Consider the following 17,585-nt stretch of genomic DNA (forward strand, 5'->3'; position numbering starts at 1 on the left):
GCCCCCGGCCCCGCCATAAGGAAACCTGCGCTGGGCCGAAGCGCGCGGCGACTAAGCGCCGCGCGCCAGGAATACTGGGGTTGAACCTTTGATGGAGCGCCGCGATCCGAAGCCGCGGGAAGGTGAGTCGGCGGCGAGGGCGCGACTTGCGGAGCCGAGGGGGAGCATGGGCGGCCTCTGGCGCGAGGGAGGCGGGGAGGAGCCCAGCTCGGAGGGAGAGGGATGGCGAGGTGGAACGAAAGAGGCAGAGACCTGAGGGAAGAGGCGGGGGCTGGATGCAATTTGCGCAAGGCTGCTGCTCATGAACGTTGAGACCCAACAGTGCTGTATGCAACCTGAGAGTAATTCCCGTGGAACCCAGTGGGAGTAATTTACGAGTAGGCACGTGTCGTAGGCACGGCCATCCGTTCCCTGGCTGGGCTGTTGAAATTGGACACCATCGAAAAGGGATAACAAACCACGTCAGACATGATGTTTCCAAGTTTGCCTGCCTGGCCTCTTCCAGGTGGCAGGTGTAAGGCCTCAATCTCCAGATGGGTTTAATATTACTATTACTATTTTTATTATTTTTATTATTATTATGAAGCCTCCAAGTTTGCCTGCTTGGCCTCTTCCAGGTGGCAGGTGTAAGGTCTGAATCTCCAGCTGGGCTTATTATTATTATTATTATCACCACCAATAATAACAATTAACAACAATTAACAAGAACAATAGCAAAACATTAAGAAAACTGTGTGTGCAGTTTACAAATTTCAGCTGGGTGCAAATAGACATTCTAGGGGGTCTGCCCTTCTCTACCCCCCCCCAATTACAGTGGTACCTCTGGTTACGTACTTAATTCGTTCCGGAGGTCCGTTCTTAACCTGAAACTGTTCTTAACCTGAAGCACCACTTTAGCTAATGGGACCTGCCGCTGCGCCGCCAGAGCACGATTTCTGTTCTTATCCTGAAGCAGAGTTCTTAACCTGAAGCGTTATTTCTGGGTTAGCGGAGTATGTAACCTGAAGCGTATGTGGCGATCACACAGGGTCCCCGGTCGTTTGACGGACTATTGATCCCTGTGCCACCACGACGCTTTGCTGCCACCAACCAGGATCCCCTCCCTGGTAATAACTTTCACAGTCAGGGTGCAATTTTAAACAAAATAATAAGTGTTTATTTAAAAACTTCAACAACTTAAGATAATGGTTACAACCCTGCCTACGCTCACCACTATACCTCACCACCAACCCTCACAACCAACAACCACCCACCAACCAACTCCCTCGATCAACTGCTCTTCCTCAACTCCCCAACTCCCCGCTCTCTAACTGACTCCTTCAGCTGCCCCTAGCTCCTCCCCCCTCTGTTTATTGGACAGCCTAGGGCCAGCCACTTAACCCCTTACTTACTCCTTCTCCTATATGTATTCCCTAGAAAGGCAAACGCCACATACCTCCCCCCTTAAATAAGTTTGATTCAGGAGGGATAACTGGACAGAGTTATACTCCTGATCAAACTGCGTGACACCTTAATTCAAACAAACATTTTCTATGTTTACTAACCTTAACTCCTCATCTTATACTGGCTTAATAATTGTTTTTTTTCCACATTATATACAATAGATCATGCAATATTAAACCTTTAGTTACTGCAAGAAAATTTGTAACTGTCCATTTTAATCTTTGCCTTCGGGTCTTCGTGATAAGGCATCTGCCACGATGTCCAGGATCCTTTCACGCTCCTTATTGTCCTTAACCGCCACAAGAAGTGTCTTTCTCTGGGCACCAGTCTTTTCTCTGCCACACGTGATGGGATGCGAGTTGTCTTCCTTCTCCATATGACACAGTCCCACACCGATCCCTGCAGTCCATGAGTCTGTAACGATTGTGGATTCCAATCTGTGTAGAGTCTTTGTTTCTCAGGGTCAAAAGCTCTCTTGGATCACCCTCTCTCTCCTTCAGGATTTCTGTTAAGTGTTGAAGCTCGATGCCTTGTACAAACGTCTCCAAGTCATCAAAAACTGCATTAGAACTAGTTGTCTGGCTTTTTAATTCATTGGGAACTGCTTTCAGAAGTTCGTGGATAGCTGTTTTTTTAGTCAGCTTGCTGAAGCTTTTTGGACAATCAGGTTTACTTAATGAAAGTAGACTAAAAAGCTCTGATTGCCTATTGCTGTTAGCAATCTCCCTTGCTGTCAGTTCATCTTTGGTCTGTGTTGAATTATCAGTTCCCACTTCAAACAATTTGAAGACGACTTTTTTATGTCTTTGATGTGGTGGCCACGTTAATGCTGTGTAACCACGTTCATCTTGGGCATTTATTTGTGTTGCATGAGCAGCAGGGTACCCAACTTCCCACCACACAATCTCTAGTGTAGGAAACACTTTCACTTTCATAGAAAGTTGATGGGACACCCTGGCAACTATAACTTTCAGTATGTTTTTCTTTCTATATTTCCAACTGATGAATGTTTTATCATAACTTTGAATAGTTGTTCTAACTGATCTCACAGATAGGTCACTTTTTAAAACAACTCTGACTCCTCTTGAATGGGCGTAACCCATAAGCTCAGGGTCATATTTTCCAAAAATCGCCACTGTGGTAATATGTGACCAGTCATAAACTTTCCAGGCCTGCCCCCCAATGTCAAATATAAAGACCTTGCATTCTAAATATGGGGCTTCCTGTTCCTCATCCCACAGGATCCCGGAAATAAAACTGTTTACTAGATCAATGTTTACTTTATATGGGCGCTGACGTCCTGCCACGTCACTGCATGAAGCCCCTCGGAAAGGAACGTTTGCAATTGAACAAATACGGGCCTTAATTGAACCTAGACAGGTATAATCATAGCCATACCATGGAACACCCATCACAATCTTCTTTGGATTAATGCCCATGTGAATGTATTTTTCATATTCCATTATGGTGTGGTTATATGGAGCATTGGCTCTGGCTTTGCATTGCGACCACATCTGACTCTGTTCATCATACGGCATAACAAATATGAAATCACAAGACTTTGCAATCCCGGTGTCAGTGTGATGGACTACCCCTTTTGCTAGTCTTGGAGTATTACTGAAAATCGTTTTAAATTTTTGTAGGTTGTTTCTCATTTCTTCCTGCTGTGAATGGGTTAAGGTAGGGGCTAGCTTAACTTCTTGTATATTACATTCTTGCTCCCCTCTCCCCTCCCAGCATGGTATTTCTGCTTCTTCTGTGTCCTCTCGGATAGCATAGGGAGCCCGGCTTTCGGTTCTCTGGTAAGGCTTAATCATGTTTACGTGAACTACCTTGCGCCCCTCATCCCCCTGCTGGATAAGGTAGTTTACATTATTTATTTTGGACACAATTTGGGATGGTCCCTCCCAGGCTAGTTGCATTTCATTCCCCTTTTTGGTTGCTCTAGGCAAGGGTCCTAACCTCTGGACTGGTGTGGAGATTACAGGTAAAGGACACAGTTTTGCCTTGGTTTTGTCCTGACCTGATCCCTGCCTCTGGCAAATGTCACAGGCTTGGCAATACATTCTAATTTGCTTCCCCATGCCTGGCCAATAGAAATTTTGCGCCACTCTTCGTTTGGTCCGAGTTATCCCCATATGTGCCCCAAAAATACTATTATGGGCTTGCTTTATGATTTTTTCTCGGTACATGTGAGGAACCACTAGTTGTCTGCGGTTTCCTCCTCCCCCTTTATAAGGTGTGCTAAGGGCTTCACGATATAACAGCCCCTCCTCTAGGCAGAACCTCTCTGGGCAATCAGGGGTTAATGGAACAGTAGATTTTGCTGCCTCAAAACAGCTATTTAGTCCCATGTCATTCTTTTGTTCCTGAGAGAAATTTTGAGTAGTTTTAAAAGGTATTAGGAAGCCTGGCTCACTCAAAGTTTCAACTTGAGGACTTTGAGTCCTGCCCTCATTGGCAACTGTTTCGCTTCCCTCAGTATCAGTTGACAGTGGGCCCCCCTTGGAGCGGGTAATAACAAACGCACTCTGTACATGCTCCAGGAGATCCCAACCGATAAGGACCGCAGTAGGGATTTCCTCTGAAATGGCCACTTGCCACTTCCCCTTCCAGTCATGTAACTTAATGTTTACCTCAGCCATTTGGAGTCTAACTGGCTCTTTGGCGATTCCTTTTATTTCTATAGTTTTTCCTGGCATTACTTTATCGGGACTGATTACCTCAGGATGAACAATTGTGATTTGGGATCCGGTATCTTTTAACCCTAGATATTTTTTGTTTTCAATCCAAATATTTTCTCCTGACTTTCTCAAGAGCAAATCATTCTGTTTAATCAAGTAACAGTGTATTACTGAGGCCTCAGGAATCTCCTCTGTCTCAGGCCTAGCTAAAGCTTCGGTTTCCGTGGCAACCTGCTTAGCCTCACCCTGCCCTACTGAGTGGATACAATAAGAGTGTTTTTGAGTGTTTGTGCTCCCAGATTTAACTTGTTCACCAGTCTTACATTCAAAGCTTCTGTGGCCCAGTTTGTTGCACGACCAGCACCTCATATCTCTTCCCCCAGTATAATTAGATTTATTTTCTTTTACCTCAGAGGTATGGGTGTTAGTTTGGCCCACGTCACTTGGGCTTTTTGACTGTGGTATGTTTCCCTTTTTCATTGCCGGAGAAGAGCTTCCTTTAGCATATTGAAATTGGTTTCTGGGGTTCCCCCACAATTTCCCGCCAAATTTTGGACTATCAAATCCATGGTCCCTAATTTCATTAATTTGGTCAGCTATGTTTGCTGCCTCCTGGATGGTTTTAGGACTTCTTTCCTTTACAAGATATTTCAGCTCCCCAGTTATGGTGGCATAAAATTGCTCCAACGCAATAACCTCTCTGATTTTTTGAATTGAATCCGCACCCTCCTGCTCTAACCATTTTTTGAGGTAATTCGTAATTTTTGCCCCCAACTGAGCATACGTTTCTTCTCTCAACTTTGTCACACTCCTGAATTTTTTCCTTAGTTGTTCTGAGGTAATTCCAAACCTCGTATAAATTAATTGTTTAAACATCTCAAAATCTGTTGACTGTTCTTCTGTCATTTGGGCGTATATTTCTGCCAGTACCCCACTAATTCTAGCCCTTAAGATCACCATTTTCTCCTCATCCTTCACTTGGAAATCTTTACAGGCTCTCTCAAATGATATCAGAAAAGCCTCTGGGCTATCTTTCTCCTTGAACTCAGGGAATCGCTTTAAATCTACCTTCCCTGTTGTTTGACTACTGGTGTTATTACTGTTATTTTGATTCTCCATGGCTGCTAATTCTAGTTTCTTCATTTCCAACTGAAATTGCATTCTTTCGCTCTCACTTTCCCTCTCAGCTCGAATTCTTTCGCTCTCCCTTTTGCTTTCCTGCTCAGCTCGAATTCTTTCTTTTTCTAATTCTTGTTGAGCCTTAATTTTTTCTAATTCAAATTTATATTGTTGTTCTAGTTTCCACTTTTCTAATTCTATAGAAACTTGTGGCTCTCTCGCCTCAGGTACAATATTAGTTTCATGTTCTAAGCTCTGCTCTTCCCTCAGAGGATTCCCATTTTCCTCCCCTTCAGAGCTATCTTGAGCTGGTTCCCTCACAGGGTTCTTTGTCTTTTTAGGTGGCATATTGTGTGATTGAGGATTGACAGTTAAATTAACAAAATAAGAGAAATCTCCTCTCAGCACTGTTCCCCCTGGCTAGGTTTCTCCAGACTCGGGTCTCAAAGTTCTGCTATGGGTCTTCTCTCTACCCGTTAAGCTTACTTCCTCGGACCCCAAGTCAAAACCCCCTGCCAGAACAGATTTGTGAGCTCTCTTTTCTCCTTTTGTTATCTTAGCCTTGCAGCGTCCTTGGGTAACCACAACTACACCCCCCCGGGCTAGGTTATCACTTCACAGATTTACCCTTTCCCTTCTCCAGGTGTATTGTTTAACCCCAGCTGCTTCTGCCAATTTTGTGGTGAACAGGCACAACGATTTCAATATCCCTCCACGGGCTTATTGATGTCTCCTGCTGGCGTATTGATCTTATCCCGCCGCTGCCGCCAGTTTTGTGGCGATCACACAGGGTCCCCGGTCGTTTGACGGACTATTGATCCCTGTGCCACCACGACGCTTTGCTGCCACCAACCAGGATCCCCTCCCTGGTAATAACTTTCACAGTCAGGGTGCAATTTTAAACAAAATAATAAGTGTTTATTTAAAAACTTCAACAACTTAAGATAATGGTTACAACCCTGCCTACGCTCACCACTATACCTCACCACCAACCCTCACAATCAACAACCACCCACCAACCAACTCCCTCGATCAACTGCTCTTCCTCAACTCCCCAACTCCCCGCTCTCTAACTGACTCCTTCAGCTGCCCCTAGCTCCTCCCCCCTCTGTTTATTGGACAGCCTAGGGCCAGCCACTTAACCCCTTACTTACTCCTTCTCCTATATGTATTCCCTAGAAAGGCAAACGCCACAGTATGTAACCCGAGGTACCACTGTAGCCTTTATCTGCAGGGCTGCCCTGTGACATCACCAGGGGCTGGGCACTGAAGTGTCAGGGGCTGGGATGCTCCTGGCCTGGCAGTCCTAAAAATGGCCTTGATTTTCTGGGCAACATGACACCTGCTGTGATAATTGCACTGCATTAACCACAAGTTTCTTTTCTCTATCTAGGGCCAACATTAAGAAACTGCTTTTTCGGCCAAGTTGCTGTTTAAATTTTTTAGACAGAAGATGATCAGTTCATTTTCTTATTTTGAACAAGAAGAAGTGACGTGGCTCATGGACCTACTGAAAAACTGGATGTATCCAAATAATTATCTAGGGATTTTCACAGACTATACAGTGTACCTCTTGGTGATATTAACACCATTCGTAATTCTGCTGTCACCTGTCTTAGTCATTCTTGGATGTATTTACCTTTCTAATTTTCTTCTGAATATTTACAAGATAAAGATTAAGGTAAAAGGAGATGATTATCTCAGTAAGTCATGGGACACTGGAAGGAGGGCAGTACTTTATCTTTGGGACATGTATGGCACAGTGTGGCATGGTAAGCACCATTTTCTCCCCCTTTCAAATTGCACAGGGACAACTTGGGTAATAGGATAATTTATTAATCATGAATTTAAAAAGTATTATTTATTAAAGTTTTTGTTAGAAATACTTCAGAAATCGATTTTAATAATATTCACTTGTATCGTGCAGTTCAAGTGTTGAAAGCACTTTGCATACTTTTATCTTAGTAGGCGTGACAACAGCCCTGTAAGCTGAACTGGTAGCATTATTGACTTACGGTACCTAAAACTGCATAGGCAGCAGTCCTTTATATGTTTACCTGGAAGAAGTCCTGCTGACCTCTGCAGTGCTTACTAATGAGTATGGGGTTGTATCACAAGGCTACAATTTTATTCATACTGACCTGAGAGTTAGCCATATTGAACTCAGTGAGTATTATGAGTAGACCTCTATCTAGCTATCTACTATTTATTTACTTATACCCTGCTCTTTAGCTGAAAATGTTCCCAGAGTGGCTTACAGAAGTCACCAGCAAAGCAGTCCTTTTCCTCAGACATACAACTTCACATGACAAAACAGACAAGGAAAAAGGGATGAGGAGGGATTAGTTAAAAGGCAGGTCAAGTACCAGTTCTGACAGTTACATTTCTTACAGTAACCAGCTGGGATGAAAGGTAGCTTGATGAGAGTGGCTGCCAATGAGTGGCACTTGAGGAAGGGCCAAAGCGGTGACAGAATAGCCCCGTTTCTCTTCTCTCCCTCTGCTCTGCTTTATGGCACTTTGGTACTTGACTACATGAACAGGGACTTGGGTTATGAAAATTCCATGCATCATTAAAATCTTTTTCTTTCTTTTTTTTACATGACGGCATGGTAATTTAGTAAAAGTACTGACATCCCTGGAAGTGAAAGCATCATCATTCAAACCACGACAAGATGTGTACCAGATACATCTGGAATCTCTGAGCTACATGAATGTAGGGTCTCAGCAAATGCAGTGTGTTTCACTTTTACATGGGAAACAGCACAGCTTTGAGCAGCATTGCAGTGAATAGGAGCTAGGGATTGCTGTCGGTTTCTCTTGACAGATAGTTTGCATCCAATTGGTTTCATAGGTTCAGAAACTCTTTGTTATATGATTCAGGCCATGTGTAGATCCTAGATACCAATCACTTAATGATAGTAAATAGTGAAGGGCTGTATCAATTTTAGAGGACTCGGGGTCAAACAACACATTACACACTGCGTGGGGGTCTTCCGAGGGGTGGAACAGTGGAGATACACAACAGTAGGTCTGTGCACCACCTGTGACCGTGAGGCATCCCCATTCCCAGACTAGAGGCCCCCAATTTCAGTTTCTTCAGTTCTAGGCTGGCTCTCAGAGCACCCCTCACATGCAAACAGCCCAGTGCCATGGGAACAGGGGAGATGGCAAGTCAGGCAGGAGTTTCATACCTGTTGGCAGATTGTCCAGTTGGCTGTACTTTTGGCTATTTGGGAGGTGTGTAAGCTTCAGCCTTGATCAGGGCTGGACTGAGAAGCAGGAAGGGGTGAAGTGTCTGAGAGGAATTCACTGTTGGGCTTTTACAATTGCTCTGTCAGCACAAGTATTTCTGCCTGCCAGATGGAATGATCCCTCTTCTTCTCCCCACACATGATGTTCCGGGGTTTCTCTCGACCCTCCAGAGTTGATTGGGGGAGGTAGAACAAGGAAAGCCCCACTGCACTAGAGAAGGCCTTGTGGCTTCTACTAGAGTGTCAGGTTAGTTGCATCCAGCCCTGTAGATCCTATATAAGCCTTGCGTGAAGTTTTTCATTTCTGAACCAACAGCTCCTTTAGAGCTCCAGGCTCAGCTTTCCTGAGCTGCAGAAACGGGTAAGTGTGCAACTGTGTCTGAATTTTAAAGAAATTAATCACAGGCACAGGAACTGATTATGATTGGGACCAAAGCATGTGGGAAGGAGGTTAAATCCTTCCCTTAAGAGCCACAATGCCAATGAGCATTCACCTCTCAATCCAAAAAATACCAGCAATGTGGTGTAGGGGATGAAAGCTACTGGTGGAAGTTTCTGCCCTAAGGAGGCTGATTTTTGTCAAATTCGTTGCTGGGAAAGGAATGACCACAATGGAAATCTTACCTTATGCTTATTATTATTATTATTTGGTTTTTTAAAGCATAGTTGTAGGTGCTCACTGTGCAATTAAAGTATCCTCTGGTTTGGCTGTCATTGTAGTGAAATAGGGGAATACAGGCTACTCAACACTGTTAGACTAAAAAATTAATTTGGAGTCCATTTCTGACTGCAATAACTACTAATATTTGACATTCCTTGCAATTTCTTATGTTGCTTTCTGCTAATGTTAGGGGCTTGATTGAAGCAATGCTAAAACTCTTGTATTCTGTGCTTTGAACAGGTTATGAGGTGCACGGGATGGATAAAGTACCAGAAGGACCAGGGCTTGTTGTATTTTACCATGGAGCCTTTCCTCTAGACTATTTCTACTTCGTATCTAGACTCTATTTGCAGACAGGCAGACTCTGCCAATCAGTGGTTGATTACCATTTTTCCAAAATACCAGGTAAAATGTAGTGGGTGTGCATGTGCATTGTGTTGCAAAACTTTAAAATGTACACCATAATTTTAAAATGCTAGTCCTGAAACACAGACATATCTGGGTACTGTTGCACTGCTGAGGAATGTTTGCTCCTCTTCAACGTATGTTGATAGGAAATAATATGCATCTTGCCTGAACCAGTGTTAGAAATGGCCAGTCTTTGGGGCAATTTTAGAAACCCCCAGTCAAGTCCCTAGGTATGTCATAATTGACATTTCCACTTGCTGTGTTTACATTGGCTTTAGTTTGCTCCTACATTTAGTTGCTTCTACAATGCGGGTGGCGCTGTGGTCTAAACCACAGAGCCTAGGGCTTGCTGATCAGAAGATCGGCAGTTTGAATCTCCACGGCGGGGTGAGCTCCCGTTGCTCGGTCCCAGCTCCTGCCAACCTAGCACTTCGAAAGCACGTCAAAGTGCAAGTAGATAAATAGATACCGCTCTGGCGGGAAGGTAAACGGTGTTTCCATGCGCTGCTCTGATTCACCAGAAGCGGCTTAGTCATGCTGGCCACATGACCCGGAAGCTGTCTGCAGACAAACGCTGGCTCCTTCGGCCTATAGAGCAAGATGAGTGCTGCAACCCCAGACTCATCCACAACTGGACCTAACGGTCAGGGGTACCTTTACCTTTATATAGGTTTATCCAGATGTGCCCAAGGACTAGGGTTTCTCTGTAACCTGGGGGTGTCTAGGATGGCTCTTTCGGTGTCTAGTACCCCTCTGAAAATATAAAATAGGCCAAAATTAGTGCTTCATGTAGTATCTCCTGGAAAGTTATTTGAAGGATTCAATTACTTGCCTCAACAAACCAAGAATAACTAACTGCATATAATGCCCAGAAGATGCCTTACAAGATGTGCTAACCTGCTGATAAAACTACAAGAAAAGTCTAGAAAGATGCACATAGAAAAAGAACATGAATGATGGACTCCTCCAAAGGGATACAGTGGTACCTTGGTTCTCAAACTTAATGTGTTCCAGGAGTTGGTTCGACTCCTGAAACCATTCGAAAGCCAAGGCACGGCTTCCGATTGACTGCAGGAGCTTCCTACTCTCAAGCGGAAGCCGCGTTGGATATTCGGCTTCCGAAAAATGTTCACAAACCGGAACACTTACCTCTGGGTTTGTGGTGCTCAGGAGCCAATTTGTTCAACAACTAAGCCATTCGAGAACCAAGGTACCACTGTATTTCACTTGCTATGCTCCCTGGAGCCATTGCTGTTTTGCCAGTTCTCAGCTCTCCTTACCTTCTCCCCTCTTTTCTAAACAACCAGCTTCCTATGTTTTCTAAATTTCAAAGCCTAACTATAATATCTTGTCTTGGACCACTGTGTGTTCTAACTACCTGAATGCCCCCTGCTGATTCAAGTGTTGTTGCCTTTGGGTTTCTTTTGTGTGTTTGTGTGCGTTTTAAGCAGGGGCGTAGCGGGGGGGGGGGGTCGCCCTGGGTTCCATAATGGAGGGGGTGACAAATTATCAAGGAACAAGATTTTTTTTTTGAAAATGCCTGCTCCAAAGGTCTTATCTTACTATACTAGGGATTATATAGCTATATACGAAATTTCATGCATATCGGTTAATATCTTGACCCTCCTCCACCAAAATAGATGTTCACTTAGCTGTTTTCCTATGTCATGAAGGCTGAAATTTCAGTTCAGAGAACACTTACTGTTCCCAACCCTAACCCTGTGGAAAGCCATCTAATTAGACTTTAATTTGATTTTGAGATTTTTTAGGAGGTAATTTAATTATTGTTTGATTTTATACCAATGTTATGTATCTGATGTTAGCCACCCTGAGCCTGACTTTGGCCGGGGAGGGTGGGATATAAATAAAAGTTTTTTATTGTTATTACTTGTTATTATTCCTTTGTAAGAAAATATGAAATATGTTATTATTCCTTTGTAAGAAAATATGAAATAATGTAAAACCATTTTTGCGAGGGGGGGAATCAGTGGGGGGGGGGGGTTGACAAGAAATTTTCCGCACTGGGTACCACCTGACTTTCCCATGCCGGGGGGGGGGGGTGTTTGACCAAAAAAAATTTGCCCCTGGGTACCAATTTACCTTGCTATGCCCCTGGTTTTAAGCCCACATCCATGAAGCCCAAATTGTTATTTTAAAGAGCGCTATTTTTGTTTGCCTCTTGGATGAAAGAGGAAGAGGAACATTGGAATCAAATGCCTTTATAAAAACACATTTCAGAACACTGTTATACATTATGCATAATTAAGCCCTGGTAATCCATTTGCAATATCTAAGGCTGAAAACCTTGGAAACGTAGGATGACATCCAATGATGCACAATGGATTTTGGGTTTCTTGTCTACCTCTCTAGCCCCCGAAATGCCCATAAATTCTGTTTCAGAGGATTCTCTGATCCTCCAGAGCAAATTATGGGGGTACTGTATATGGGAGGCTGTACAGCTGAGGAAGGAGAAGCCTCTTCATGTTACTGAATGCCTGCTCATGCTATGTTGGATCTTGCCCTTAATTTTGAGTAACTTATATTGGACTCAGTAGAAGTTGTTTCTGAAGATACATACATAGGAGCAGGCTGCATGAATGGCATGTAGATTTGCTTTCAAATTAAATGTTAGATGTTGGGAGCAGAATAATATATCAAGGTTTGGTTTCTTAATGTGTATATAAAGATTTTGGTGTTCCAGAAAAGGATGTGCAACAAGCTGTATGTTTGCATGGATGAATTAATGTAATGCTCAGAAACACAAATGGATGCTTTCTGTTAGCCCTGCAGCCTCATGCCTTTTCTGTCCACAACTGGTAGACATAATTTTATTTTATTACATACAAAACAGATGGCAACTTTTAGGTATAGTCCTACACTTAACTTACCTGGCAGTGAGCCTCACTGAACTCTGGTTCTGGCTTCTGAGTAGAGGTGTATAAAATTGTTCTGTTGCATTTGAACCTATCTTTCATAAGAGATGGCAAACCTTTCGCTTTTATGCCTAAAATGTACAGGATGTACTTGTTTTATGTAGAGTGTTTTCCCTTTAACTGAGTATTTCTCCTGCAGGTATCAAACTGTTTTATAAAGTACATGGCCTTACACATGATGGAAGAGAGGAATGTGTTGAAATTCTGAGAAAGGGATACTTACTTGGAGTCTTACCAGGTGGAGCCCGAGAAGCGCTTTTTAGTGACGAAAACTACAGTCTCTTGTGGGGTAGCCGCAAAGGCTTTGCTCACGTGGCCAGAGATGCAAAAGTGGTGAGTGGCCAGGTGCTATAGATTTGAAGTGTGTGTTTCTGGTTTTTGTTGTGTGCCTGAATAGAAAATGCATTTGCAGCAAAGCCGTAAGAGAACCTTTTGAAAGATCAGTGACGCTACAACCGTTTAAGAACCGTGTGGTGAGAAAATACTGGCAGGTTGTCTGGACATGTCATGGGATGAGAAATCTCATCTGCTGGACAACTGCACCTGATACACTGGTAACAGGATAAAGGCTACAACCTTTCAATAGGATAATGACCAGCAGTGCCTAGGCACCAGATGCTCTTAACTTTAGAGGGAAGCAAAACTTACTTGTGGAGGGTAAAATACATTAACATGATCCAAAAGGGAGGGGGTTGAATCCCTAAAGCAAAGGTTTTTCCTTTTGTCTTACGCACTTGATATTTTCTAACTTCGGAAAACTTGTTAGGTGGGGCATAGGGATTAACTGCCCTGTGATCTTCGGGTGAAGTGTGGTATATAAATTAAATAAATAATAAGTGAAATTCTGTTATCTGTTCTGCATTTTGATTACTGCCAGTGCTCAATTCCTAATAACAGGCACAATCTAGTTAAAGTAAGGCACTTTTAATTTCCATTGAATTTAATAAGAGAGTTAAAGATATGAGAGTTAACTCTTTCCCACTGGAAATAAGTGAGATTTAAAAGTTTGTCTTTGGGCTCATGTCCCACGACGGCTGAAGAAATATAATTTATTTATTTTTCATTTGTATACCACCTTTCTTCCACCGTGTAACCCTGGGTGGTGCCCATGTGATTCCTGGGTGGGCCAGGCACACATCAGTTCAGCTTCAGCAAGGTGGTGGGCTCATGTGCCTCCAGACCGCACCCGGGGATGATTAATAAAAGGGAATCCCCTCCTTTTTTCAAAATGGCAAACACATGCATGAATATTCTCACCCACTCATTTTCTTAGTATTAAATTGCTGGGTAGAGTGGTACCTTGGGTTAAGAACTTAATTCGTTCTGGAGTTCCGTTCTTAACCTGAAACTGTTCTTAACCTGAGGTACCACTTTAGCTAATGAGGCCTCCCGCTGCCGCTGCGCGATTTCTGTTCTCATCCTGAAGCAAAGTTCTTAACCCAAGGTAGTTTTTCTGGGTGAGCGGAGTCTGTAACCTGCAGTGTCTGTAACCCAAGGTACCACTGTAACTTGCTCTAATTTTCATCGGCAGTGACATTACTTTTATCACTATGTGAATGAGTCTCAAACTCTTGTCCCTCCCCTTCCCCAACTAGGAGGGGGAGACAAAAAGCTTTCGCTTTCATTTTTAAGAAACTTCAATGTGGCATTATGCCTGAAATTGGCAAGCTGTTTAGTTAAACTTCAAACATTGTTTCAATAAAACATAGTTCAAAGATTACTTAGCAATGAAGTGAAAGTTTCTGATGATCTCACAGATGCACCAGAGTGGCTGGGGAATCCCAGCCATATGGGCAGGGTATAAATAATAAACTATTATTAAAATTATTATAACGCAAAAAGCCAAAGCTTATTAATGTAATGATTAAACCATATTTTATTACATTGAGATGTGTCGATTTCAGTTTATTCAATGAGCTTAAAATACTGATGCTGAAATTTTGAGAGACATAGGTGAAGTGATAAGTTTCATTGGAAAACTGGTTTCAGAATTGTGGCGTCTTACCGTACAACACCTTCTTTATACATGGATATAACATCCATGAGATGATATCCTTTTTGTGCATGGAGGATAACTATGATATCAGTACAGGATATTTAAGTAATGGAGGCTGAACTACTCCCCTAATTGTGGCTACTTTTCTCCCACCTTTCTCAGCCTATCATCCCTATATTTACAAAAAATCTTCGGGAAGGATACAGAACACTTGGAAAAATATGTAAGATTGATTCCCCTTGCATCTTCCCATATCAGCTTATGCTCTAGGGCTAAACACATTACACATAAGTAAATTCCACTGGCTTCAGTTGGACTTCTGTATAATTGTGTTTAGAATTTTTCTCCTGGAATATTTTTGTTGTCATCTTGAACTTTATGCTGTCATGCATCCTTCTCTGCGTTGCATCACACTGTCTTATCCTGGCTCCTTTTCCTTTAGCTGCTCCATCTCTGTTTGTGTGGTTTTTCCTCTTCATTTTTTAAAAATTTGTTTAGGCGTCCAGTTGTGCCTGGTCCATGGCCGGGTAATGCAGATTTACTTTTACTGTAGTACGTATTTATGCACTCATTAGCACATTGAAATCAATTAGGTTTAAAATATGTACAATCATGCAGTGGATTGAGGCTGCTTATTGTGCATGAAAATTTAGACATACTTTTTGCACAGTTGGCACCAACTGCATGGCCTTTGCTCATCTATTATTAAGGCTTCTTCTCGTTCCTAAGACTATATCATATTACCATATATTAAAAATGAGAAATTTTAAAATTGTTACACACAGGGCCATTTAAGTGGCTGTATGAACGTACCCGATGGCCAATTGTTCCTGTATATGGAGGGTTTCCAGTCAAATTTTGCTCCTATGTAGGAGATCCCATTCCTTATGATCCGAATATAACAGTTGAAGAACTAGTTGAAAAGGTAAGTTTGGTGTTCTAGGTCTTATTAATACCTGTGTTCTAAAGTACAAGGCATATGCATAATGTAGTACTCTGGGAGTGCAATCCTATGCACACTTTTCTGGGTGTACATCTTACTGAGTTCAGTGTTTCTTGCTTTTCAGTAGGCATACATAAGGTTACATGGTTAGGATGCAATCTTATACCCAGTTACCTGAGATTGATTCAGCTGGACTTACTTCTGAGTAGACATGTATAGTTGTGCACTTAAACTCCTCACTGGAGTATCAGGAAGTCCTGGGGAAGAAAGCAGAAGAGATGCATTGCTGAAATATTGGACTCAACAGAAGAGAAAATGGCAGTGGCCAAAAAAATGCTGAGGTAAAATATTGGGCTCATAGAAAATAATGGAAGGGACCCAGTGTACCCAATTGCCTAGTAGGGTTTTGGGTTTTCAAAAGAGCATTACAGATAAGAAACCAGTGTTGGAGGTTCACACAGTGAAAGTATCAACACTTGCCTGAAGAAAGAGAAAGTGGAGCAGAATTAAGCTACGGTAAAATTGACTCCTGGGTTTCAGTGTGCCTCTTCTGTCATTTTCTTATGCGTTCTTTTGTGCACACCAGGAATTTGAGAAAAGAGGAAGATTACAAAACTCAGGAGGGTGTCCTCCAGTTTGCTTTGTAGTGGTATAAAGACATAAAAATAGATTAGATTATACAGGGAAAAATATTTCCTCAAGTTTATTTTGAAAGGTGGTGGGGTTTCACTTTCCCATTAATTTCAGTAGGAGTAATTAGGCCTCCTGGTGTGAATTCCTATGTAGAAAGGGGTGGAGAGAGGCATTCCACTTTTAAAGGCCTGCTGGTTTGGAGCAACCAGGCTGGGAAATGGGGTGGTGCTGAACTTACCTCCTTCCACCCCACTTGTGTCATCTTCCCTGCTTTCCTTGGTTTCAGTGAGAAGATAATTAGTTGTACCAGCTTGAGGTTCTTCCCTGGAACATTCCGTTTCAGGTCCTAATGACAGCTCCATGTTGTACTTCTGCTGGTAGATGAAGACTTTTTCATTGCAACAGGCCTTTTGAAACTGATAGCTTTTAATGAAAGAAAGGGCTGGTTCCATGCTGGTTTTATTGTAATTATCTGTATGTTTTAAATAGATTTGAGATACACAGAGTTTTAGTTCTATCAGTGTTTAATTGCTTCTTTCTGATATCTGTAAGTCATCTTGAGTCCCTGTCAGGGGAAAAGGCAGGGTATAAGTAAATGAATAACAATAACAAGAATAATTCTATGGTGAACATGGGTTCTCCACTGGTAGATCATTTGATCGAAGGACAAGGGGCACTTCTATGCCATTCTCCACCCGGTAGATTTGGATTTAGGATTGCTGTGCTCATAAATTAAATGTAATTTGCATTTTTTTTTAAAAAAAAAAAATTGAAAGGGAGGGGAGAAAAGATGGAACACAACAGGACACATGACCTCTGAGAATTGCATGAGATATTAAGTGACAGAGCTCTACTTAAAAATTGGACATACTAGGGTCCACAGCCACCCCGTTGTGCAGAAGCGTTAAATACTTTAAACTTACACTTGCATTTTTTATTAAAAATAAAGTAAACATATTATTTTCTGGATTTTTTTTTCAGACGAAGACTGCAATAGAAGTTCTCAGAGATAAACACCAAAAAATGCCAGGCAGCATACAAAGAGCACTGTTGGAACGATTTTATAAGATTCCAAGCTAATAGGAAAATTCTTTTGAAAATGTATATATTTCCTCCCTAACAGTCTTGCTGTATTTTTTTATTTATACAAGCTTTTCTTTTTTTGAAAAAAAAAACATGGCTAATGTTTTGTATCACAGAAACTGCATCTTTCACTCTAAGAAAAGTGCTTGAGTTGAGTTTTTGCCAGCTGTTTTGAGGGGGGGGACTTTTTTATTCAATTCAATTGGAGTTTAGGCCTGGTTTTGGCATTGAAACTTCCTGGGTCACCCTGATGGGGGTCTTTTGCTGGGAGAGAGACAGGAAGAGTGCAACTCTGTTGATTCTCCTGAACCTCAGGACACCTTTTCATACCATGAACCATTGTATCCCTCTTTCCAAGTTACTCCTGGGTAGCACTGCTCTTCTGTTCATACCATCTTGGCATACCAGGTAAAGTCCTACCTGGACAGA

At 42.4% G+C, this 17,585-nt stretch overlaps 1 protein-coding gene across 2 annotated transcripts; it reads left to right on the forward strand.

Moving 5' to 3' along the window:
* Positions 1-38: 38 nt before the first annotated feature.
* On the forward strand, positions 39-17,336 carry LOC117049997 (transmembrane protein 68-like). Of its 2 annotated transcripts, XM_033155238.1 has the most exons (7): positions 39-122; positions 6,640-7,018; positions 9,401-9,565; positions 12,641-12,834; positions 14,660-14,720; positions 15,283-15,422; positions 17,055-17,336. In XM_033155238.1, exons 2-7 carry the CDS (start codon positions 6,700-6,702, stop codon positions 17,151-17,153), a joined length of 978 nt encoding a protein of 325 aa, XP_033011129.1. In that variant the 5' UTR covers positions 39-122; positions 6,640-6,699; the 3' UTR covers positions 17,154-17,336. The 2 variants fall into 2 exon arrangements, with proteins under 2 accessions (XP_033011129.1, XP_033011130.1); XM_033155239.1 differs by lacking the exon at positions 9,401-9,565.
* Positions 17,337-17,585: the final 249 nt, after the last annotated feature.

The sequence above is a fragment of the Lacerta agilis genome, chromosome 7, assembly GCF_009819535.1.
Source record: "Lacerta agilis isolate rLacAgi1 chromosome 7, rLacAgi1.pri, whole genome shotgun sequence".
NCBI lineage: Eukaryota > Metazoa > Chordata > Lepidosauria > Squamata > Lacertidae > Lacerta > Lacerta agilis.